General features: G+C 34.5%; 1 protein-coding gene across 3 annotated transcripts in view; it reads left to right on the top strand.

Moving 5' to 3' along the window:
* Positions 1 to 24,932, top strand: part of SMCHD1 (structural maintenance of chromosomes flexible hinge domain containing 1) — a 167,285-nt gene that overhangs the window by 21,459 nt on the left and 120,894 nt on the right. For all 3 annotated transcript variants that reach the window (XM_036755134.1, XM_036755143.1, XM_036755153.1), the window contains exons 2-9: positions 9,190 to 9,265; positions 9,753 to 9,914; positions 14,861 to 14,943; positions 15,035 to 15,165; positions 17,980 to 18,094; positions 18,203 to 18,322; positions 21,543 to 21,709; positions 24,400 to 24,493. In XM_036755134.1, the coding sequence (XP_036611029.1) occupies positions 9,190 to 9,265; positions 9,753 to 9,914; positions 14,861 to 14,943; positions 15,035 to 15,165; positions 17,980 to 18,094; positions 18,203 to 18,322; positions 21,543 to 21,709; positions 24,400 to 24,493 (948 nt within the window). The remainder of the gene's footprint in view (positions 1 to 9,189; positions 9,266 to 9,752; positions 9,915 to 14,860; positions 14,944 to 15,034; positions 15,166 to 17,979; positions 18,095 to 18,202; positions 18,323 to 21,542; positions 21,710 to 24,399; positions 24,494 to 24,932) is intronic.

Raw genomic sequence — 24,932 nt, 5'->3', positions numbered from 1 at the left:
ATAGGAATTAATTGTTCTTTGAATGTTTGATAAAATTCACGTGTAAAACCATCTGGTCCTGGAGATTTTTTCCTAGGGAGTTCATTGATGGCTTGCTCAATTTCTTTTTCTGTGGTGGGGTTATTAAGGTATTTTATTTCCTCTTCTGTTAACCTGGGCAATTTATGTTTTTGTAGATATTCATCATATCCCTAAGGTTGTCAAATTTATGGGCATACAGTTGGGCAAAATAATTCCTAATTATTGTTTTAATTTCCTTTTCATTGGAGGTGAATTCACCCTTTTCATTTTTGATATTGGTGATTTGATTTTCTTTCTTTTTTTTTAATCAAATTGACCAAAGGTTTATCACTTTTATTGGTTTTTTCATAAAACCAGCTCTTGGTTTTATTTATTAATTTAATAGTTTTCTTGATTTCATTTTATTAATCTCTCCTTTGATTTTCAGTATTTATAATTTGGTATTTACTTGGGGAATCTTCAGTTTGTTCTTTTTCTAGCTTTTTCAGTTGCTTGTCCAGTTCATTGATCTCCTTTTTCTCTTTTATTCATGTAAGTATTAAGAGGTATAAAACTTCCCCCTAAGAACTGCTTTTGCTGCATCCCGTAAGTGTTGGTATGTTGTCTCATTATGGTCATTCTCTTGAATGAAGTTATTAATTGTTTCTATGATTTGTTCTTTGGCTTACTCATTCTTTAGAATTAGATTAGTTTCCAATTAATTTTTAGCTTATTTTTCCATAGTTCTTTGTTACAAATAATTTTTATTGCATCATGATCTGAAAAGGATGTTGTGACCACTTCTGCCTTTCTGCACTGAATTGTAGGGTTTTTATGCCCTAGTACATGGTCAATTTTTGAGTATGTGCCATGTATTCCTTTTTATCCCCATTCAGTTTTCTCCAGAGGTCTATCATATCTGCCTTTTCTAAAATTCTGTTCACCTCCTTAACTTCTTTCTTGTTTATTTTGATGTTAGATTTATCAAGTTCAGAGAGGGGGAGGTTGAGGTCCCCCACTAGTATGATTTTGCTGTCTATTTCTTCCTATAACTCCCTTAACTTTTCCTCTAAGAATTTGCCTGCTATACCACTTGGTGCATATACGTTAAATAATGATATTGCTTCATTGTTTATAGTGCTCTTTAGCAGGATGTAGTGTCCTTCCTTATCTCTTTTAATTAGATCTATCTTTGCTTTTGCTTTATCTGAGATTAGGATTGCTACCCCTGCTTTTTTCACTTTAGCTGAAGCACAATATATTCTACTCCAGCCTTTTACCTTTATGCTGTGTGTATCCCCCTTTTTCAAACACATTTCTTGTAAGCAGCATATGGTAGGATTATGGTTTTTAATCCATTCTGCTATCCACTTCCGTTTTATGGGAGAGTTCATCCCGTTCACATTCACAATTATGATTACTATCTGTGTCTTTTCTCTATCCTATTTCCCCCCTGTTTATGCTTTTATTTCTCCCTTTCCCCTTCTACTCCTCAACAGAGTTTTGCTTTTGACTGCCGCCTTCCTCAGTTTACCCTCCCTCTTGGTTCCCCTCCCTTATCTTACTGTTTTCCCCTTGCTACTTATTCCCTGCCTTCTGACAGCCCCCTCCATTTTTTCCCCTTTCCCCTCCTACTGCCTGTAGGACAAGTTAGATTTCTATACTTATTAGGGTATGTTATTCCCTTCTTGAACCAAATCCGATGAGAGTAAAGCTCAAATACTCCTCTCCTCCCTCCCTTCTTTCCCTCTACTGCATTATGCTTTTGTGCCTCTTCATGTGATATAATTTACCCTTTTCTACTAATTCCTTACCTCTTCTCCCAGAATCATCTTTTTATATGTCTTAATTATATTTTTTATCATTATATCAGTTATTTCATATTGATATCCACAGTCTAAGAATATCCTTTTCAGTTGTCATAATAAGTATACAATTCTCAAGATTGACGTATATATAAGACAAAATAATCCTATATCAGGATGTAATAACTATTTTCCCCTGTTTACCTTTTTATGTCTCTCTTTAGTTTTGTATTTGGAGATCAGATTTTCCATTGAGCTCTGGCCTTTTCATCAGAAAGGTCTGGAATTCCCTTATTTCATTGAATGTCCCTCATCTTGCCTGGAAAATTATGCTCAGTTTTGCTGGGTAGTTGATCCTTGGTTGTATTCCAAGCTCCTTTGCCTTTCAGAATATCGTATTCCAATTTCTCCTGTCATTTAAGGTAGAAGCTGAAAGATCCTGTGTGATCCTGACTGTAGTTCCATGATATTTGGATTGTTTCTTCCTAGCTGCTTGCAGTATTTTCTTCTTGACCTGGTAGTTCTGGAATTTGACTATAATATTTCTTGGAGTTTTCAATTTGGGATCTTTTTCAGGGGGTGATTGATGGACTCTTTTGATGATAATTTTACCCTCTGGTTCTAGGACCTCTGGGCAATTTTCCTTAAGGATTTCATGAAGATACTGTCTAAGCTCTTTTTTTCGTCATAGCTTTAAGGTAGACCAATAATTCTTAAATTGTCTCTTCTGGATCTATTTTCCAGGTCAGTTGTTTGTCCAATCATATATTTCATGTTTTCTTCTATTTTTTCATCTTTAGAGTTTGACTTATTCTTGATGTCTCAATCATTAGCTTCTACTTGCCCAATTCTAATTTTTAATGTTTTGTTTTCTTCCTTTATCTTCTCTATCTCCTTTTCCATTTGGTTGATTTTACTTTTCAGTGAGACATTTTCTCCCATTTATATTCTGATTTTCCTTAACAAATTCCCTGATTTTACCTTTTAAAGATTTGTTTTCCTCATTGAATTTTTTTTTCCATTTTTTCTTTTACCTTTCTAATTGGTTTTTAAAGTCCTCCTTGAGTTCTTCCAGGAATGCTTTTTGGTCTGGAGACCACTTCACTTTCCCTTTTGAGGTTTCAGATGTGGGTGTAGTGTCCATGCTGTCCTCTTCTGAATTGGTTATTTTGGTCTTCCTGTCTCTGTAATATGAATCAATAGTCTTTGCCTTCTTAGCATGTTTTTTCATGGTGGTTTTTTTTTTCCTCCTGGCTTCTAAAGTGGATCTCTGTTTCTGAGGCTCAGGGGGCTCTGTCCCAAGTTTCTTGTGTAGGAATCTGTGGGTCTGCTCACTGGCTTTATGTGTTATGGCCTCTGGTTTTGTGAGGTGTGGGAGAGGGGTGTTCTGGCTCCTGGGGGTCTCCTCTTCCCCAGGACTGTTCTACAGCAGGGGTGGTCTCAGCTTTTTTCTCTGCTGGTGTCTGCCACTTGCCCTGGCTGTGCAAAGCCCTGTCTGGGTTCCTGGCATTGACGTTAGTTAGCTCTGCCCCCTGGGGCTCAGTTACTCTCGTTCTGCTGAGGTGAAGGCTGCTGGGACACCTCTCCCTGCCCTAGTCTCTTTCCACCACCACAGGAAGGGCCTTCTCTCCCACTTCTCTCGCAACTGAAGTCCCCCTTCTGGCTCCTCTGTTTCTCCTGAGGTATATTATTCTCTTGGATTATTCAAGGGGGGGATAAAAGCTGTTTTACGTGCACATCATGGCTCCCAGAAGTTCAAGAAGGTGAGTTTCGAACCTTTAGACTGTGGATTGAAGGCCTCGGATCTAGCTGCTCCTGTGATCTCAGGCTCTGGGCTTAGACAGACTCCTGTCCTGGGCTGAGAGGCCTGGGGCTAAGTTGCAGCTGTTACTTCTCTGGGCCTCACTAATGATGTCTTAATTGGGAAATCAGTTGGGGTGTTTTTTTTTCACCCTTAATCATCATGTCTTGATATCTCCACAGCTTTTGATACTCTGAATTACCCTCTTCTCTTGGATCCTCTTTTGGTTTTTGTGACACTGCTTCCTCCTGGTTCTACTACCTGTCTTCCTGTCTTGTTTGCAGAATCTTTATCCATGAAACACCTGTTGGGTGTCCCACAGGATTCTGTCTTGAGCCCTCTTCTATACTCTCTTTATACTCTTTCACTTGATGATCTCATTAGCTGTCATGGTTTCAGTTATCATCTTTGCCAGTTCTCAGTTCTGTTTATCTAGCTTTAATATTTTCCTATCATTATTGTATCTTCAGCTGCTTGTTGGACATTTCAAACTGGACATTGCATAAACATCTTTAACTTAACAAATCTGAAACTGAACTCATTTGTTCCCAAGCCCTCTTGTCTACCTAACTTTTCTACTAGTGTCAGGGCCACCACCTTTCTGCCATTCATCCGGGTTTGCAAACTAGCTGTCATTCTGGACTCTTCACTATCTCCCAAATTCCAGTCCTCCTTTTCCAATCTGTTGCCATGTCTAGTAGATTCTACCTTCCTAACATTTCTCTAATGTACCATTTTATCTCCTCAGGTACTGCCACTACCCTGATGTAGGCCTCTGATCACCTTCCTCCTATAGAGCATAATGTAGTAGCCCTCTGGTTGGCCTCCTGCCTCAACTCCGCCCCTTTCTCCACTCCACAAAGGGATCTTCCTAAAATATAGGTTTCACCATATATCAAAATATCTCTAGTCAGTAAACTCCAGTGACTTCTTTTATTGTCTAGGATCAAATATAATCCAAATAAAATCCTCTGCTTGGCCTTTAAAACCTTAATAACCTGGACTCTTCCTACCCTTCCATACTTCTTACACCTTACTCTCCCCTTTGTGTACTGTATGATACAGTGATCCTAGCCTCCTTGCTCTTCCTTTCCTGATGTGAGATTCTTCAAACTTATCTTCTGACATATGGTTCAGGGCTCATCTCTACTTCTTTAGATTTTTTTTAGTGACAAAGATATATACACACACACACAGACACACACACACAGACACACACACATATATTTACTATTGACTATTGAAGACAAAGGTTTAAATGATTATTTGGTGGAAGTATGGCATCTGAAAATGAGATTTGAATTTTTTGATCTTAGTTGAAAATATAGGAATGATAGTCACCCTACAAGGACTGATAAGAATGTATTTACCTGGAGTGTAGTAAATCTTGTCAGAAGAAATAAAAACAAAGGAAGAATGAGGAAAGTGTCTGTTATATCCACCATGCTAGTCTTTACCATAATAAAGAATACAGCTATTTTCCATCAGCCCATCCAACTTCATTTTTGTCATCTTTGCCAGTCTGATCAATATGAGGTAGAACTTTAGTTGGTTTAATTTGCATTTCTTTAAATTTTAGTCATTTGGTTGCTTGAATTTGATTCCTTGGATTTCTCTCCTTGAGAACTGCCTGTTACTATCCTTTGACCACTTATCAACTGGGGAATATCTCTTATTCTTATAAATTTGAATCAGTTCCTTATCTATCTTGGAAATGAGACATTAATCAGAGAAATTTGCTGCAAAGATTTTTTTCCCTTCAGTATCTCCTATATATGCATTAGATTTGTGCTTAAAACCTTTTTAATTTTATGTAGTAAAAATTGTCCATTTTATCTTCTGTAATCCTCTTTATTCCTTGTCTGATCAGGAACTAGTCCCTTATCCATAGAAATGAAAGGTAATTTCTTCCTTGATCTTCTAATTTAAGTGATGTTACTATTCCTATCTAAGCCATGTACTGATTTAGTGCTTATTTTACTATCTAGGGCGAGATATTGATCTGTATTTCATTTTTGTCACACCTGCTTGCCAGTTTTCCCAGCATTTTTGTCAAATAGTGAGTTATAGCTTAGGCTGCTGTGTTTATTTTCTTCTGTATGTTGTGTACCTGATCTGTTCCACTGACACCTACCTATTTCTTAACTAATAACAAGTCATTTTGATAATTACTCTTTGAAGTATATTTGAGGTCTATTACTGTTATGCTTCCTTCATTTCTACTTTTGTTCATTATCTCCTTTGAGGTTGTTGACCTTTTGTTTCTCCACATTGATTTCGTTATTTTTTTCAAGGTATGGCACTAAATAAGTAAATTAGGTAGTATTGTAATTTTTATTATATTGGTTCAGCCTACTCATGGAACAGTGCATATTACTCTAATTATTTAGGTCTGTCTTTATTTTTGCAAAGAGATTTTTTCAGTTTTGTTCATATAGTTCCTTTATGTGTCTTAGTATTTTGTATGCTCTCTAATTACTTTAAGTTATTTTTCTAGCTTTCTGTTCATTTTGGTTGATAGATATGCTACCTGTGTCTGTATAAGTGATGTTTTTGTTAAGACTTTTGTAAAGACTTAGCCTCTCAGTGGGCTTTTACATCAAATCATCAGACAAGTGCTCTGTGCCAGGCACTGTGCTAACCTCTGAGGATATTAAGACAGGCAAAAACAGCTCACTGCCTTTGAGGAGCTACAAACTAAAAAATTCATATAGGGAGACAACATGCAAATACTGTAAGGATATAGACAGGATAAATTGAAGGTAGTCTAGCTGGGAAGTCATTGACTCAAGGGGGAGTCAGGAAGGGCTTTTTGTGAATAGGAGGGATTTTAGTTGAGACTTGAAGGAAGCCAAGAGGTAGAGATGAGGAGGGACAGGATACCAAGCCTAGAAGACAGTGAGTGAAAATGCCTTAGAGATGAAGTGTCTTGTGTGAGGAGTAGTAAGGAGGTCAGTGTCATTGATCATATAGTAAATACATGGGTGATGGGGTGCCAAGGGAGTGTGATGTAAGAAGACTTGAAAGGTAGGAAGGATCCAGGTTATGAAGGCCTTTAAAAACCAAATAATGGATTATATAGTTGGTCCTGGAGGGAAAAGAGAGCAACTGGAATTTATTAAATAAGGAAGTAATTGATTTGACTTGTGGTATTTTGAAGTTGAAGTTCATTATTTTATCATAATTTGTTTAACCTTCACTAAATGCCTCATTGTGGCATGAAGGCAATTGTTTCCAAAAACAATACCAGTGAAACTGAAACTTTGTCAGGTTCTCTAGCCTTCTGAAAAAAGTTTCACATGTAGGCCTGATGTCTGCAGGCCTCAGGTGAAGGCCCATGTCTCTGCCTTTGCTTGAACCTAGGCTAGGTTTTATAGTTTAGTCATCCATCACGTTAGATGTTTTGGGCTACAGAGCAATTTACATATCACTTGAGGTTTGGCCACTGGGATATTTTCATTTTTGTTCACCAGAACTCCTTAAACTGTTAATAAGGCAATGAGGCTGTTGTGATCTTCCTTGACAGAAGGTGTATACTCTCAGTACTAAAATCCCTGATCCTTGAAATATCTAAGTAATTGATATGCTGTGTGCAAGATAGGTCTATTTGTTATAAATTGGCTTAAGTTTGCTCAACCATACCAGCATTCAGACGATCTTCATCAGCCCTATCTCCAACTTCAGAGGGTAATTTAACACATTTGAAGTTTGAAGAACTAACACTTAAAATAGTGGACACTTCAGAATGTTAACATCCAAATGAATGTTTCCCTTTTAATGTATTCACCTTAGAAATGAATGATAAAGCATTTATTAAGTCCTTAATATTTGCCAGCACTGTGTTAAGCTCTGGATCAAGCAAGAGAGTTTTCAAATCTTCTATAGGAGCTTACATTCTAATGGCCAGAAGACAATGAAAATAGAGAGCTAGAAAGCAGAAAGTATTTGTGTGGGAGGAGCATGCATGCAACAGGTTTGAAAAAGGCTGGAAAGTGTTGTAAAAGCCTGGTTCAGAGAAAGATAAGGTGTAAAATCACTTGAGTCCAGTGCCCCAGGGCCAGAGTCTAGGGTTCCGGTAGGAGGATAGAGAAATGCCTGGGGTGCATGTGCCATGGTAGAGAAATGGCTAGTAATTCTATTGATGTCTTCCAAGATGTTGTCATTATCGGAACTCCTTTTGTAATTGCCTTCAAAACTTACAGCAAAAATTTTTTTTAATATATCAAATGGAAGCAGATTATTTTTTCTTTGGATCTCACCTTAACCTTTGGTAATAGGTGAAAGAACTCCATAGTTAGATTTGATTGAATAAGGTGGTTAAATGAGGTAGGTAGCAACATTTTTGGTCAAAAATTATTGGACATTGAGAACGCTGTAAACTGGAATGTTGCTTTTTTGAAGAGCTTAATTATTGAGTCCTATGTTTTATGGAACATTTCTAACAGTTCAGAATTTCTGAATTTTAAACATGATTGTTTAAATGAAATGAATTCTGTCAACTTATGAACAATCAGTATCACAGAAAGGTAACGTTGTATTGTATTTTGACAGTCACAGTCTCTTAGGTCTAAGGGAGAATAACGGCATATTGAAGCTTTTATATCGTGTTTTTTCTGGGTCACATCAGGAATTACATATTTCCTAATTTGTTACTGTTTTCCTACTGAAATGTGTTAATTTTGTTCTGCTTCCTTTGAAAGATAACAAAACCTTAAGCCTAGTCTGTCTTTGAGGTTTCTATTCATCATTAAAAATTCGTGTTATAAACTTTTCATGTTCTGTCCAAGTTTTTATTTCAGAACAGGTTTTTCAAATTTAATTCATTTTCACATTATCTATTTGAATCAAATCTTGGAATAGTTATCAACATTATCAAATGTTCTAAGGTGGGAGACCATTTTGTATATCATCATAAATACATCTATGTTAGAAATGGAAGGGAATTTAGAGATCATTTTCAGTCCAACCTTCATATTTTAGAGACACAGAGGTCCAAAGAATGTAAGTGACTTTTGCAAAGTCATGTAGGCCAATAAATAGTATAGTTTGGATTTGGACTTAGTTTTCAGACTTCAAACCCCTTACTCCTTTTGTTGGACTTGCCTTTTATGCTAGTCAGAAATTCTTGAGCTAAAAATTACTAATCCCTGTAAGCTTCTTTTAGCATATCATAGGCTTTCTTTGCAGTGTTTACTGTTAAATAAAATTTGGTATTTAAATAATTGTCACTCCTTTTTGCTGACTTGAAGTAATAATACAACCTTGTTCATTACATAAATATTACATATTACCTCTAGTTTATTGATACAAGATTGTCTTTCAGAGAAAGGCTACTTCAAATGCTAATTGTTGCTGAATACTTAATTTTGAAGACCTTGCAAGATCTTAGTTTCATAAGGGACACACAGCATAGATCTTTCATGTTATTATTTTACAAAAGCTCAACTTGCATAAGTGAGATTGCTTTTATAAGTAGATTGAGGTCAAGTAAGTATAATAATTGTTCAACCCTCTGTTTTTCCATGAATTTAAATTTATCATTTACTATATATAAAACAGTGGCTTATTTTCCCTTTTTATTAGGCACTTGGGATTTCATCTGGAGAGAAGTTTGTTATTACAACAACAAATAGAAAAGAAATTACTGATGATAACTTCAGTAAGTAATGTTCATAAGTTCTTCATGCTTCTACATTTAGCATGTTAAAATACATGAAAGGCAATAAAATTATGCATTACGTAGTAATAACTATGTAGTGGTTGGGCTTTTATGATGTGAATGTTGCCTTTGTCCCCAGATTTTACTTTATCCCATATTTTTGTAATGGTTCTAAAAAGCCAGAATTTAAAAATTAATATAATTAGTTTTGGCACCAAAGTTGTAAGACCCTAACATGTACCTCAGTATTTTGTACTTATTAGATAGTTATGTTCATTGAATGAATAAAAGATTTTAAAGCTTAATTTTGGTCTTTCATAGATAAATTGTGGCATAAAATTATATTTTGATTATATGATACTAAAGTCTTTTTTTGTGTATTGCTTTTTAAAAGACATTTCATAGTTGTTGAAAAGTGTTAGTTCAATTTTAACAAGATTTTTGTAAATGTTAGCTTTGCATTTCATATCTTTCTTCTTGGTTATAGATGAAAATGTTCAAGATGGGGTCACTCTGTACTTACTTCAGTCAGTCAATCAGTTACTGCTTTCTGCAACAAAGGAACGAATTGACTTCTTACCACACTATGACACATTGGTTAAAAGTGGCATGTATGAATATTATGCCAGTGAAGGACAAAATCCTTTACGTGAGTATTCTAGTTCACTCCTCATAGGATTCTCATTGGTTATTTCCATCTTTCTCTATCCCACAACTTTTAGTCCCACCTGTTGCTACTCCTTCAGTTTCTACAAATTACCTTTCCAGCTAATTTTATTTAAAAAAAAATTAATGTACTCAACTGTATTATGAGTCATACTTAAATTATCTTACAAAAAGAGTTTCAGTAGATGACATTTATTATTTCTGTGTTCTTACAACTTGCCTAGTTCACTTCTGTATTTGTGCATATATTCCTTCATCTCCCTACAACATTTTGCTGTTATGATTATGCTTTCATTGCTTTATACTTCTTCATATTCCTATTTTCATAATTTTAATTGAATTATAATGTTCATTATTTTAATAATTTATTCAGCATTTTGAAGACAGGAATAATGTCCTTTCTATGGCCCCTCCTTAAAAATCTAATTTTATTTTTATTCTGAATTTAAACACCAAATGAAAATGAGTATTTCCGTTTATATTGTAGAACAAAATGAGAGGATTGCATATGAAATCACAAATTTCTGCTATTTAGAACTTACTTTTCCTTCTAAATATATGTAATAAATTCAGCATGTAACTTTTAAAGCTTCTCTTGCACATTTGTGATTATTCTTCTAAAATCTCTCTTCTAGGCTAAGTATCATCCCTAGTTCCTTCAGTTGTTCCTCATGTGGCATGAATTGGAGACCCTTTACTTCACTATCCTGATAGGCCTCCTCTAGGTTCTTTCTAGCTTATCAATTCCCTTCCTAATTGAACACAGTGCTTCAGATGTGATCTGACCAGGTTCTGGTTCGTGAAAACTGTGCTTCTTAGTACAGTGAATATGAACTTTCTTAATTGCCATATCACTATTTCACTTATATTGAGCTTGTAGTGTACTAAAATCTTCGGATGCTTTTGAGTTTAATTGCTTTTTAGCTATTTTTCCCACCTCCTGTACTTGTAAAGTTTATTTTTTTTAAACCCAAGTTAGAGACAACATTTGCTCCTATTGATTTTATTTTCAACTTTGCATATTTGCTGCATTTATTTATTTAGTTTTGGCGGGGGTGGGGAGTGGGAAGGCAAGGCAATTGGGGTTAAGTGACTTGCCTAAGGTCACACAGCTAGTAAGTGTGTCAAGTGTCTCAGGCTGGACTTGAACTCGGGTCCTCCTGACTCCAGGGTCGCCAGCCAGTGCTGTGTTCACTGAACTTTGTATATTTGTAAAATAAATTTTTGATGTCTTTTGTTTTTACATCACTTATATGTCCCAATGTATCTTTCTTCTCTCTCCTTTCCAGAAAGTTAACCCCCTATGCTTATGAGGGGAGAAAATAATTTTTGGCAAAACTAACCAGCATGTTAAAAAAATCTAGCTTTATTGGTAGTGTTCTATATCTGTAGTTGCACAGTATAATGCAAAGAATTGGATTGAGGTACCTTCTCACATTTCTTCTTTGGGGCTAAATGTGTTCATTAATTTTGTGGCGTTTTCCATTTTTTTGGTTTCCATTTACATTGTTGTCATTGTGCATATCGTTTTCTTGCTTACTTTACTTTCCATCAGTTTCTTATGTTTTCTCTGCTTCTCCACATTCATTTGTTGTTTCTTACGGTACAGTAATAGTACATTTGTGTGCCATAGCTTATTAACCATTCCTCAATGTAGTAGTTTGTGTTCAATTTTTTGCTTTAGCAAAAAGTGCTGTTATACATATATATGTATATATATGTATAACACATATATAATATATATATATATAATATTTATTATTATGGTAAATCAGGCTTTTTTTTTGTCATTGACCCCTTTGGAGGCGGGGGGGGCCATGTCCCTAGTAGTGGAACTTCTGGGTGAGAGAGTGTAGGCGTTTGATCACTCTCTTTGCTTAATTTCCAAGTACTTTTCAGAATAATTTCCATCAATATTGCATTAATGTACCAGTCTATCTCTTTTTTATGTTTTGTTTCCTTTGAGTCACTTATCTGTTGAGGAATGACTTTTGAGCTTTGATATTTTTATTAGTTTCCTGTATATCTTGGATCTTAAACCGTTTTTGGAGATAATTGATATGAAGTTTTTTTTCCCCCTTAGTCAAATACTTTCCTTTTGTCGATGTAAAGGTTTTAATTTCATGTAATCAGAGTTATCCATTTTCTCTTGTAATTGTTTAATCCCTGGTTTTGTTGTGAATTCACCCCTTGTGATGCCAATGAAAGGTATTTGATGTGATTCTCTTCTAAATGTTTAATGATGTGATGTTTAAATATCGTATCTTTTTTAGGATTTCTTTTGGTGGTATGTGGTATAAGATGTTGGTCTAAACTGAATATTCTTAACCCTTTGTCCCGTGGACTCCTTTGCCAGGCTGGTATAGAGTGCCATTGTGGAGTCAGTAGGAAGTAATTGTGATGTAAAAAAGCATCAATAAAATCTAATCCCGTTTTAAAAAAATCATGTCTCTCAGATTTGCAGATGACACAAATGTAGTGATAGCTAACAATGATGCATTATTGTCTGGATCCTCATAAATATGGATGGGCTAGGCCGCTAGGATATTAAACTTAAGCAAAGTGTAAGACAAATTCAATTGGGGTAGATGTAGTCTTAGACTTGGGTTAAAAATTTAACTTAACAGATATCGGATGTAAAAATCTCTAATATAAAGGGGTGGTGGTGGAGGTGGAGGTGGAAGAAACCAGAATTGCCTACAAATGTTCACCAACCTATATAATCATAAAGAGTAGCTACAGGGTAGAATGACCTATGATAGAAGAGATAGCTATAAATTCATAGAAGACAAAAATCTAAGAAAGGAGCCTGCAACTGAAAAGCAAACAAAATCACCAAAAGCTTAGTCTCAGGAATTTACTTAGTTGTAAAAAAGGATGTCTTACAGAATTTATATTTCTAAGAAAGAAAAAAACTCAGTCTGAATTTAAAGTATCTTGAGAATCACCTAGCACATTTATTGGGGGGGTTAATGCACAAGGAGATTTTCAGTTAAAACCAGTGTTTGTTTAGTGGCTATAGGTCCTCATGCTCTGAGAGGAAGGAAGTCCCCAGGAAGTGTTATGGTTAGTCTTTCATTTATAGATAAAAACTGACCCTGGGAAAGTTTAGGTGTGACTTGGATAAGGTCACGGTAGAGACAATATTTATATTTTGGATTTTTAGATAGTTTATTCAACCTTCACTGTCCTTTGATCCCCTATAATTTTGATTCTTTGGTGACTGATGTTTCAGAGTCTCTCCAAAGAGATATAGGGTATGTATAGCATGGGTGCAACTATATGTTGCTACCACCAACAAGGGGTTGGCCCAGGAAATCACTTTTAAAAAGAAAAGACATCAAGGTCATGTAATGAGATTACAGATGGATAACCCAAGTACTTCACTGTTATTCTCTGAATATTAATAGATCTAGAGGAAGGCTCCCAGGGTATTGGTTCTCTGGATGATTTATGAAATGACATGGAGAAGAATTTTTCAGAATGAGAAAGCACAGATTGTGTTTTCTACCTTTGGAGAGAATGTCTATTTCATTGAGGTCACTGATAGAGTGAAGAATTAAAAACCTGAAGAATTAAATCTTCTTGTTTAGCTTTAAATTTCAGATCAGTTCTTTGAAAATATTTTTATTGAAATCTTTAATTTTTACACAATCTATACTTTCCCTTTCCCCTCTTCCTCTGAGACCATTGTTTATATGAGAAATATGTAAGGAATATCTATGTCTATTGATATCACATAAAGAACAGAAAAGAGGAAGAAAAGAAACAGTTCATCAGAATTAACCAACATATCAGCATAAGTTGAACATATGTGGTGTTTCACAGCCATTGGCCCATATCTTTACAAAGAAGATGATTTATTCTCATACCTCTTTTTGGAGGCCAAGTTTGGTTATTGTATAATCGTACAGCATTCAGTTTCTTCTGTTGCTTATTGTTTTTACATTGTTGCAGTCGTGTTTTCTTGGTTTTTCTTTACTTTGCAACAGTATAGGTTCCCATGCTTTTCTGTATTCATATTCATAATTTCTTAACACTATAGTCATATGTACCTAAAGAATCATTCTAACCTTTTTTAAAAAGGATATTGAATAGGGAAGAACTACTTTTTTTTTTTTTGGCTTTAACATTTTGAGTCTGTTAGCAATTTAGTCTACTAGCAATAACCTGGATGTAGATAAAGGTATATATTTTTTAAAAACTGTCTTATTTCAAAGCTTCTGACATTCTGAATATGTTGAAAAATTCATTCAGATAGCCAGTGTTTTGCTGTTATTGTTAGTATGACTTTCATTGGTTTCTTAGTAAAAAATTGTTTTTAAAGCTTGGGGGAAAATAAGTATTCATGGAAGCTTAATGAACTAAGAAAATGAGCTTTCCCCAGTCTTTTTCAGAGGATAATATGGAATCAAGCATAAATGGTTTAAAAGAAGCTTTTTTTTTATTAGTATTTTTTAGTTTTAGTTTACAACTCCCAGTTCCACATATTCTTGAGTTCCAAATTTTCTTTCCCTCCCCGCCCCGACTGCATGAGGTTCGATATACATTCTATATATGCCTTAGCATTAAACTTATTTACACAATAGTCAAGTTGTAAAGAATTATGACCAATGGAATGAATATTCCATACATATTATTCATTTACATTATTGTAGTAAGTATTTTTCCATGGAGTTCAGCCTTTTCCTAACAAATAATCAGGGTATTTAGAAACATAATACATGATATTTCCACCTTTTTCATAGATTTTAAAGGGAGATAATTGGAATTACAGTATGAATCTGCCCCAGAATTCCTTTTAAAAGCTTTAAGGTTAAAAGCTAGAAGTTGCTCATTTCATATTTTCCGGAGTCATTGGGACTCTTTATTTAAAAACATATTGGAGTTGAAAACTGGTGCTATAATTGTTTTCTTAATATTTTCTAGCATTTGCCCTTGCAGAATTGATTGACAACTCACTCTCTGCTACTTCACGTAATACTGGTATTCGAAGTATTCACATCAAATTGGTAAGATCATTGTGTAGACTTAATTGTATTTGTTTGAGATTTAATTTTGCATGTATTCATAATTCTTTTTGAATGTACTATTTCTTCATAGCTTTTTGATGAATCACAAGGAAAACCTGCAGTTGCAGTGATTGATAATGGAAGAGGAATGACCTCTAAGCAGCTTAACAACTGGGCTGTATATAGGTTGTCAAAGTTTACAAGAAAAGGTGACTTTGAAAGGTTAGCCTGATTCACTATTTTTGTGGGAAATTGGTGTTCTTGAAGATAAAACATTGAAATCATGAATTTAGATATATAAAATTAAGTTGTGGAAAATCTCTAGTGTTTTGATACATATGTATCAAAATATGTATAGATATGAACAGAGGCCCTAAATTCAGAAACTGTGTATTGATGTAGATGTATTTGAATTTCAGTTTTATGGTAATAAAAATACTCGTAAAATTTCAAAGTTATATTAATACCTGCTATCCTATTGTCTTTTCTTAATATCATGGAATTATAGATTTAGAACTGGAAAGCTATTTTAGAGATCATCTAGTCCAAGTCCCTCATTTTTCAGTTGAAGAAACTAAGGTTGACATTGTTTTTGGGGCCTCATTTTGCGATGTAGAGCATTTACATTATTTAAAAATGATGGATAATGGGCTTTCTGTAAAAATAATTTGGCAAAAAGCAATCTAAATGTTACTCATGTGAAGCAAAGGAAAATATGCTAGCAACTATTAGAGATACAGGTTTTCATATTTAATATCCCTGTAGTAGCCAAGAGTTCGAAGGCATTAAATATCTTTATTACCTCGCCTTTTGAGTTATCTTGGGCATCTCTTTTATTGTTTATAATAACTTCCTAGGCTGTGAGGGGTCTGAGTTTATCAGGGATAGAGATCATTGGGTTCCTGTTATCTAGAATGTGACATTCTTTTATGCCACTTTTTCTTGTGCTGTTCTTGGCGTGTAGTGTGTTGCAATCTGCTCACACTAACATGTGATTCTGCATTGCCCTTTGGCAGTTAAACTTAAATTTTAATTATTTGCAGACTAGTGGCATTCTGTGATTTCTAGCTGTCTGTGTAGCTAGGAGAATATTGTTGTTAAAAAGATGTGCTTTTTTTTCTTGGAGGAGCTTTGGAGTCATTAACATCATCACATTATTTCCCAAAGGCAGAACAGCCAAGTTTTCCTGTTCTGCTCTGGGCTAGGCTCACTATCCAACCACAGTTTTTATCCAAGATATATGTGTTAATGGACCAATTCTGTGGTTTGATAAATGGCAGAAAGGATGTCAGAGAAATTTATGACCAGAAAACAGAGTAGGGGCCAGTCATAACAGAAATGAGGGCAACAGACCTGTTGGCAACAACCAATGTTGGAAGAACAAGTAGAAGGCCCCCAGCATGTTAGAGGGAGCATTTTGGAGGATTGGGTATACAAGAGTCACCTAGGATGAAGAGACATAGATGGGCTGTCTTCTGTGTTATTTGAAGGAATATTCATACTAATGATATCACAGATCCCTCAAAGTATGGAAAAAATGATATTATTTGCCTAGCAGCATATAGTAGGCAGAAAATAAACATTGGAATGAAATTGAATTCTTTGAATTTGAATTTGAATGGAATTGAACGCTCATAATTACGTAGATTTGTGGTTTAACTTGTTAGGATTTCCTCCTGGAATTAATCAAAACTCTTCCAGTCTTATCATCCTATGTGAGTCTTTAAGCATTTTATTATTTTTTTTCATCTTAAAGTTTTATTGATGCTTTCTTTCTTTTTATTTTAACCATTGTCACTTCCCAGGAATCATAATCCTTCCCCTCAAAAGTTGAATGGGATACCTCAGGAGGGTAGTGGGGTTCATTGGAGGTCTTCCAACAGACACTGTATGGCCATTTATTGTGTAGCATGGATTCTTTTTCTGGAATGAATTGAACTAGAATGGATGCTGATGTTTCTTCCAACTGAATAGATAGCTAAAGCAAGGAAGATAGGAAACAAGCATTCCTTAACTGCCTTACTAATATTATCACACTATCAGACTTGGGAAGTAGGTGCTATTATTAGTCCTGTTTTACAGTTGAGGAACCTGAGACAGGTTAAGTGACTTACACAGGGATCATATACTAGCAAGTGTCTGAGGCCACCTACCTCTTGCAAGAGGAACATTGAGGCAAGTTGGTAGTAAATAAATGAAAAGCTGGAGTGCTTTCATATCTCATCTCTCTCACCCTGTTTCCACCCCTTCCTTCTTCTCCTCTCTCTTCATATGCCTTTCCACTCTTAAGGAATCTGATTCTGAATCAGCCTGGACCACATTTAATTTTCGTCTTGTGTTTTCTTAGTTTTGGATCCCTTTGTTTTCTTCTCTCCCATTTTCTTGGTACTTTTGACACTTGTTGTCCTGGTGTCCCAAACTTGGCAGTAAAATAATATCATCGAGGATAAGTAAAATGTTACTTGTTGACTATTTTTGCAAGTTATAAGCTTCTTCCTTTGCCAGTAACAAGCTCGGTGTTGCCACTGAAACAGTTCTTTGTAGTTTTTTTTTTTTTTACCAGAGATGGTTCAAGAATATTAATATTCCATAGTTTTCCTCTGTACTCTGTATTTCCAGAAAAGGGATAATTGAAGCTTAATAATTTTTTCATATACAAAGAAATGTTGCTTGAATAAACTCTTTCCTCCTCTAGATAGAGGGTAAGCAAGCAGAATAGTATTTGATTTTACAAGATCTGCATGACAATAATACATCATCACCAAGACAGGCTGTAGATTTCCCCTTGCACAGTAAAAAAAAAAAACACAATTGGGGAGATGGCATTTCATTTGTAATGGTCTAAAGACAGTGGGGAGGTAGTCAGAGGGTAAGACAGTGGGGTGTTGGACTAGATGATTCCTAGACTCATAGCTCTGTTTTCATATAGAACTTCAGATAGAACTTCAGCTTGAGGAATATTAAATATAATAACTTACACCTTTGCAGTAAGTGGATTGTTTAGACACAGAATACTAACCTAATCTTTTATTTTAGTGATCATTCTGGATATGTACGTCCGTTACCAGTGCCTCGTAGTTTAAATAGTGATATTTCATATTTTGGTGTTGGGGGCAAGCAAGCTGTTTTCTTTGTTGGACAATCAGCCAGAGTAAGTAAAAAGATTCTTAAAGATCCACAATCAAATTTTAAATACTTTAATTCTAAATTTGTTTTTTCTTTGAAAAGATATTAATAAATTCTCTTTAATTCTCAACAGATGATTAGCAAGCCTTCAGATTCTCAAGATGTTCATGAGCTTGTACTCTCTAAAGAGGATTTTGAAAAGAAAGAGAAAAATAAAGAAGCAATATATAGTGGATATATTAGAAACCGGAAGGTACAGTCTGTTTTGAATGAAATGTGTTCTTTCTTCTGAGCCTTTTCCTTACACATTTAATTTCTGCCTTAAGGTACCAATATTGTCACTTATTAGCATTTTAAACAATGAGTTCCTTAATTATCCTGGTATATTCATTGTCCTTTAAATCATAGAATGATTAAATTGGTGATTTCTTTTGAACATCTGTTAGAAAAAGGTACTCTGTAGACCTATTGATCCAACTGGTGCACTTGATTTAGGATTTTTAAATTAATTAGTTTTTAAATTATTCATATTTTATTATATTAAGGCAGCATTCTAGTGGCAGAGTGGCAAATGATAATAAGGTGTTGGATCATCAGTTAATCTTTTAAAATGTTTATAGACTTGTGAGGGATTGTGTTGGTATATGTTAGGGTGAAGGGATCCAAAGATGATTGAGAAACAGAAGTTAACAGAGCCCCAGAGTTATTGTTACTTTGACTCAGTTCATTGTCCCATCTTTTTTCTATTGTTCCTTTCTATTATCATAATTTCTAAGAGACAAAATTGGGGAGAGGACATAGGTTTCATACATGTTTGTGAGAAGTTATTTGTAAGGCTAGAATAGAGTTTTTTGGGTTTTTTGAAATTTGGATGTTTTGAGTTCTTTTACCAATTTCTGCTAATATTTATAGTTTACATTTGAATGATACTTTGCCATTTACAAAATACTTTTTCTGTATACGTTTTCACTTGATACTCGTGACAGTGCTGTATGTTTACCAGGTTTTGTGGTAAAACCAGTCTTATAAATAACACTGTGGCTAATAGGTGATGAAGCCAGTATTTAGAACACCAGCCTTTTCAGTATTTTTAATATTATTTCACCATATCACATCCTTTTTTAAAACTGAGCTTAACAATAAATTAGTTTTCTTTGATTCTGCAAAATGAAGATATGCTGCATCCCATTCAAGAATGATATATGTATTAAGTAATGGATGAATATTTGGCTTGTTTTGATATCTTTTAAGGATTTCTTAGGAATCTTTTGAGGAAGTTGTATTAGTCAGTGTTTGTACTACATTTATAAAAACTAGTCCCCATATGTTGGCACGCATGGTCTTTTCAGTAGTAGCTAACTTAGCATCCTCTAAAAATAAAGATGTCAAACTTGTGGCTTACAACATTCCTGAACCAGATTAAAGTGTAATTGGAAAGTATTTAACAAAGTGAATACAAACACAATAAAATATAGATAATTTGTGGTTTTCAATGTCAATATGTGGTCCCCAGGGATCCTTATTTATGGATTAGTGGTTCCTTTTTGTATTTCAGTTTGACACTGCTGCTTTAAAACATCTCTTCTATCCTATAATTTAGAGAAGATGTTGAAAATTTAGAAGGAATTGTTTCCAGTTATTCCTTACTAAAAATTATAAGGTTTACAATAGAAGTTCTTTGAGAAGTTCCCATCTAGATTACTTTTCCTGATTGAATTCCCAATTGAATTCTTAAAATTTTTAAAAATAAATTTAACAAACATCAGCAAATATGAAATTTTAAGTAAAGGTAAATAGAAAAAATGGATTGTAGTGGAGAAGACTGACCTACTGTAGACTGCCTTGGTATAGATCAGTTCATATAAATGAGATGCTGTCCGAATCCCATCATTGTTCTAGGCAGCTGCTCCTGAGATCCTTGAAGAACACAATGCACATTACCCAGGGTCAGAAAATATAGATCAATACCAAAGAAACACTCATATATTGTCAATGCCATATAGAGAACGTAAAGAAAGGACTCATCGTACCTTCTCAAGCCTGATATATGCATATACCTAGGAACATTTTTTCACTCTTAGACTTCAGATTTCTTAATATTCTCTTCCTGGATGTATGTACACACACTTGCATTGAAGAATATGTATTGCATCACAAATGGTATTGTGTCTGAATGTTTCTGGTCTGAGAATATGTCAAAGGAATGTAAATATACTTATCGATTAAACTTTATAAGTGGAATGGTAGCATGGAACAGTGGAAACAGTGATGTGTGTCAAATTAGAAGATTTTGCTTATGATCTCAGCCCTATTACTTGCTACCTATGTGACCATATCTATAAATGAAAGCGATTAGACTAGATTCTAAGACTTCTTTTGGCTCAAAATTTATAATCCTATGAGCTTATCCAGTACAGTCTCAAACATATATTCACTGGTGGACTTGCTATGAGAACATTTCTTATGCCTTTCAATTTTTCCTTTAGGTTGTTTTATATTTTGAAATATATATCTAGACCCGCCCTCATTTTGTAGTATTTTAAATGATCTCACAGTTTGTGTTCTGTAACTGCAAATAAAGCATATAGATAGATAGTTCTATGTGTTTATTGTAGTCTGTGTGTAATATACAAATATATTGACAAATTATATATATGGAAGAAGGTTGAAAATGTATAATGCTTTTTTTCTTTTTTACTATTCAGATACTTTATTTTTTAAAAAAAGTAGGGTGTTAGAGTTCCCTTGCCAGGATGGTTTGAATTGGACAAAGTTACTTTTGGCCAAGCTAGGTGTGTTAGGTCTGCCTTCTACCTTTTAACTTTATTGTAATGACCTGGGGATTAGCCCTACCCTAGGCTTAAGGATTGGGGAACCTATAGAAGGAAGTATAACACTTCTGGGTAAGATTTACCCCTTCCCTTTAATCTGTATGCTTCCTAATGTTGTATCACTGTTTAATTATTCTCATGCTGTTAACCCAGTTATTAGCAAATTTTTGCTTGAGTGTGTTACCCTAACAATCTCTAGATGGGGCTTCTTGCTCATGATATGAATAAATGAAGTATTTATTAAGCACTTAATATGTGCAAATCACTTTGAGTACTAGGATTATAAGTAGAAAAGAAAGTTCTTGCTCTCAAGGAACATAAGGCAGACATATATGGGAGGTTTTAGATGGAAAGATCCCATGATCTTTGGTGTTTAGCAGCAAAGCAGTCAGCAATACTTTTTAAATATCATTTCCACTGATAAAATCATATTAGTTTCTGGTGTTGAACCATTTGATAATGGGCTGAAGTTAGTCTGGTTATCTTAGCCTAGTTTCCCAGTGCAGGTTTCTACATAGGCCCAGATTAAGTTTCCATACAGTCATATGTTTTGATTAACTATACCAGTGTTTCCTTTTGTTCATATAATTTCAATTTTATTCTTAATAGCATTATAATCTGATGATTATATTCATTTTTTAGCCATCAGACTCTGCTCACATCACAAATGATGATGAAAGGTTTTTACACAGTCTAATTCTTGAGGAGAGAGAAAAAGATAGCTTTACTGCGGTGGTTATTACAGGAGTACAACCAGAACACATACAGTACTTGAAAAATTACTTTCATCTTTGGACAAGACAATTAGCGTAAGTTACTTTTAGAATTTTATTTGGAAATATATTGTGTGGGGTTTAAAATTTGAAAATGTTTTTTTGTAAGAATGAATGGCTTTAAATCATTTTATTTAATTCAGTCATTAAACACCTACTTGAGTGTCTGATGATGTGGAGGGAGTCACTGAATTTCAGAGGCTGTGTGAGCAGAGCAGAAGTTCTATAGTCCTTCATGGCATTAGCCTGGGTATGGGTATGGACAATCAAACAATTGTGTACCAACCTAGGTAAGTTTAGAGAGGGTTCAATATGGTTGGCAATCAGGTTATTAAATTTTTTTTTTTTTTGGGTGGAAGAGACAATATGGCAGTACATTTACTTGAGGGATTTCGATCCTCAGTGTTACGGGGTATATTTATGTGAATGAAATAATGGAGCCCTGAAATACTAACATGTAGGAAGGAAGGAAACAAGTATTTATTAAGTACTTACTGAGTATATCTTACTGAGTATATCTACTGACAGTATCAGGAATAGGGCCTGGAGAAGGATGAAGGCAGATCTGCCCCTTTGCAAAATGAAACCCCAAGAGGAACTCATTAATGGGAGAAGTGGGGTGAACCTTGCAGAGGGATAATCATGGTGAGTGGGTTTCTGGAATGGTAGGTTGTTCTAGGGTGAGGAGACTAAGTACTAAGGGAAGTTTCAAGAAAAGCCACCAGTAAGGGGAGGGGAATGGTTTTCAATTCCAGAGTAAGTCAAGAACAGGGCTGGGAAGGGGGAATGTATAAGTTTAATAATTTTTGTATAAAGTAATTTGATTAGAATGGAATCTGGTTAGTACCTGAAAGATAATGGCCTTATTCTGATTTTTTTTATTAGGCATATCTTTTGGAATAGACATATTCCTGAAAAGTTGGTTATAAAGTTATATCCTCTCAACCATCTCATTTTCATTATGGGAATTTCAGATTTATTCTTTTAGAAAAAAAATTTGTCCCAAGATATGTCATACATATATCAAGTGTTTTAAAATGAGTATTGCTGGTTTAGCAGAAGTAATACCTTGTTATACTCAATTATAAAGTTTTAGAGATGGAAGGGACCTAGAGATTTTGTATAGCTATTATACCAGAACCATAGTTTCTTTCAATTATACCTTAATCTACAGTGTTCCATTGGAAAGAAATATATTTAATAAGTAGTGAGTAGCTTTCTTTGGTATAATTTGCTATATAAGTTGTCTTTAATGATGACCATTGTATTTTTTTTTTTTTGGTATACCCCAAGTAATAATGTGTCATTTTTATAATAGTTTCTAAAGTATGTATTTATGCAAAGTGGATTTTTTTTGTTGTGTATCTGAACAGATTAATTTATAATACTGATACTCACTTATCACATTTAGTAGTTAAAGATGTATTGTTGAATTTCAGTATTTTGGGGGGTAAATTTTATTTTTATATACTTAAACAGTTTTTTCTTTCCTGTTTAAAGTTCATTGGAAGGATACCAAATGAATATTTTTCATCTTTTAAAAAGTTTATATCTCCTACAAACCAAACCATTAAATTAGCACATAGTTGTTTTCATATCTCAAAGAATTTTAATGAGAGCCGTAATGATTTGGTGAATATTGCTGCATTTGGAGTTAGCAAGACTGGGTTCAAAAACCCCTTTTGGCACTACCAGTGTGACCTTTAAACAAGTCATTTAATCCCTCAGTATTTCAGGTAATCCCCAGGACTTATCCACTAATGAGAGGGGCCATGGGAATTGCCATACCTCTGTTCTGATGCAATGATCATTTATTAAGACTTTGTAATATAAGGGTTGCATTTTGAAAAATTAAGATGGGTCTTTTAGTGCATATGATAGACCATCAGTTCCCATGTCTGAACCCTGACACATGCTGCTATTGTGACTCTGCTATGTTAGGAACTCAGGTGACTCTGAGACTCTTTAAGTTGTAGAACAGTTGTGGAGGATGATACCAGCAACATCATCAGGTGCTTCATCCTCAACCTTGACCCCTGTGAAAAAGTTAACATGAGCACTACTTGTGGTTTGAGCAATAGAGATTATTTTTGTCCTCTAAGTTACAAAGAACTAGTGTCTGCTCCCTGCTTAAAAAAATTACCTTCCAAATGTGAATTCCAAATGAATTCCATTAAAAATGTAACTTAGTTCTTCAAGGGGCTTAAGTTAATGAGTAGCGCTCATTGCTATATTATATCGTTACTGAAGAGTTAAAGAGGAAGTAGATTTAGTTATAGGTGATTCCACATTATTGCCTTTTTATTCAATAGCATTTTAAAAAACAGCTGGGGTGCCAGATTTAATCATTAGTTTCTTAATTCAAAACATGGAGAACAAATAATTTTGCGCTTTTCCTGGAAAAGCAACTAAAAATCCAGGCACACCTACCCTGCATTAATTCACTAGGATTTAACTTTTTGTATTTTAATTATGAAAATAATTGCAGGAAGAGTTTCTAAAATGGCAGGACTTACAGTGAGACACACTTAAATATTTCAGTTTCATTTGTTGTTAGAATACTGCATTTAGGTAAGTAGATGTTGTCCCAGAGTTTGAAGAACGATCATTCTAGTTTATACAAAGCTGAGATAAAACTTATGTAATGACTGCTTTTTTGTAGAAAAATGTTAAATGAAATAATAATTACATATAACTCAATATAAAGTTGTTGTTCTCAATTCTAGACATATTTATCATTACTATATTCATGGACCAAAAGGAAATGAAACAAATGCGGCAACAAAAGAAGTTGGACCATTCAACAACATTGATATGGAAGTAAGATTGTAAATGTATTCCAAATATTTCAGTATATAAGGTCTCTTGTCCCAGATTATGATGACTAGATAACAAAAACCTGGGGGAAATTATTTTTCCCTTTTTTCTTTTACCCAAGTAGTTCAGTGAACTAAATTGGTAGGAGGGAATCATTCTCAGAATCTTACATGTTGCAAGGAGCTGCATAGAATCACAGAAGTTTAGAGTTGAAAGGGACATCAGTAGTTATCTAGCCCAAGAATCAGCTCTACAACATACAGAATAAGGGGCTGTTCAGTTTTTGCTTGAAAATTTCAAGTGAGGGAGGCCCTCGTGACCTCAAAGGCTGCTCATTCTACTTGTATGTAGCTCTGTTTATTAGGAACTTTTTCCTTCCATCAAGCCTAGATTTCTTCTTTGCAGTTTTCACTCAAGTTCTTTTTACTCAGACTAAGCAGAA

Source organism: Trichosurus vulpecula, chromosome 1 (assembly GCF_011100635.1).
Source record: "Trichosurus vulpecula isolate mTriVul1 chromosome 1, mTriVul1.pri, whole genome shotgun sequence".
In the NCBI taxonomy this organism is placed as follows: domain Eukaryota; kingdom Metazoa; phylum Chordata; class Mammalia; order Diprotodontia; family Phalangeridae; genus Trichosurus; species Trichosurus vulpecula.
This window is presented reverse-complemented; position numbering and strand designations above follow the sequence as displayed.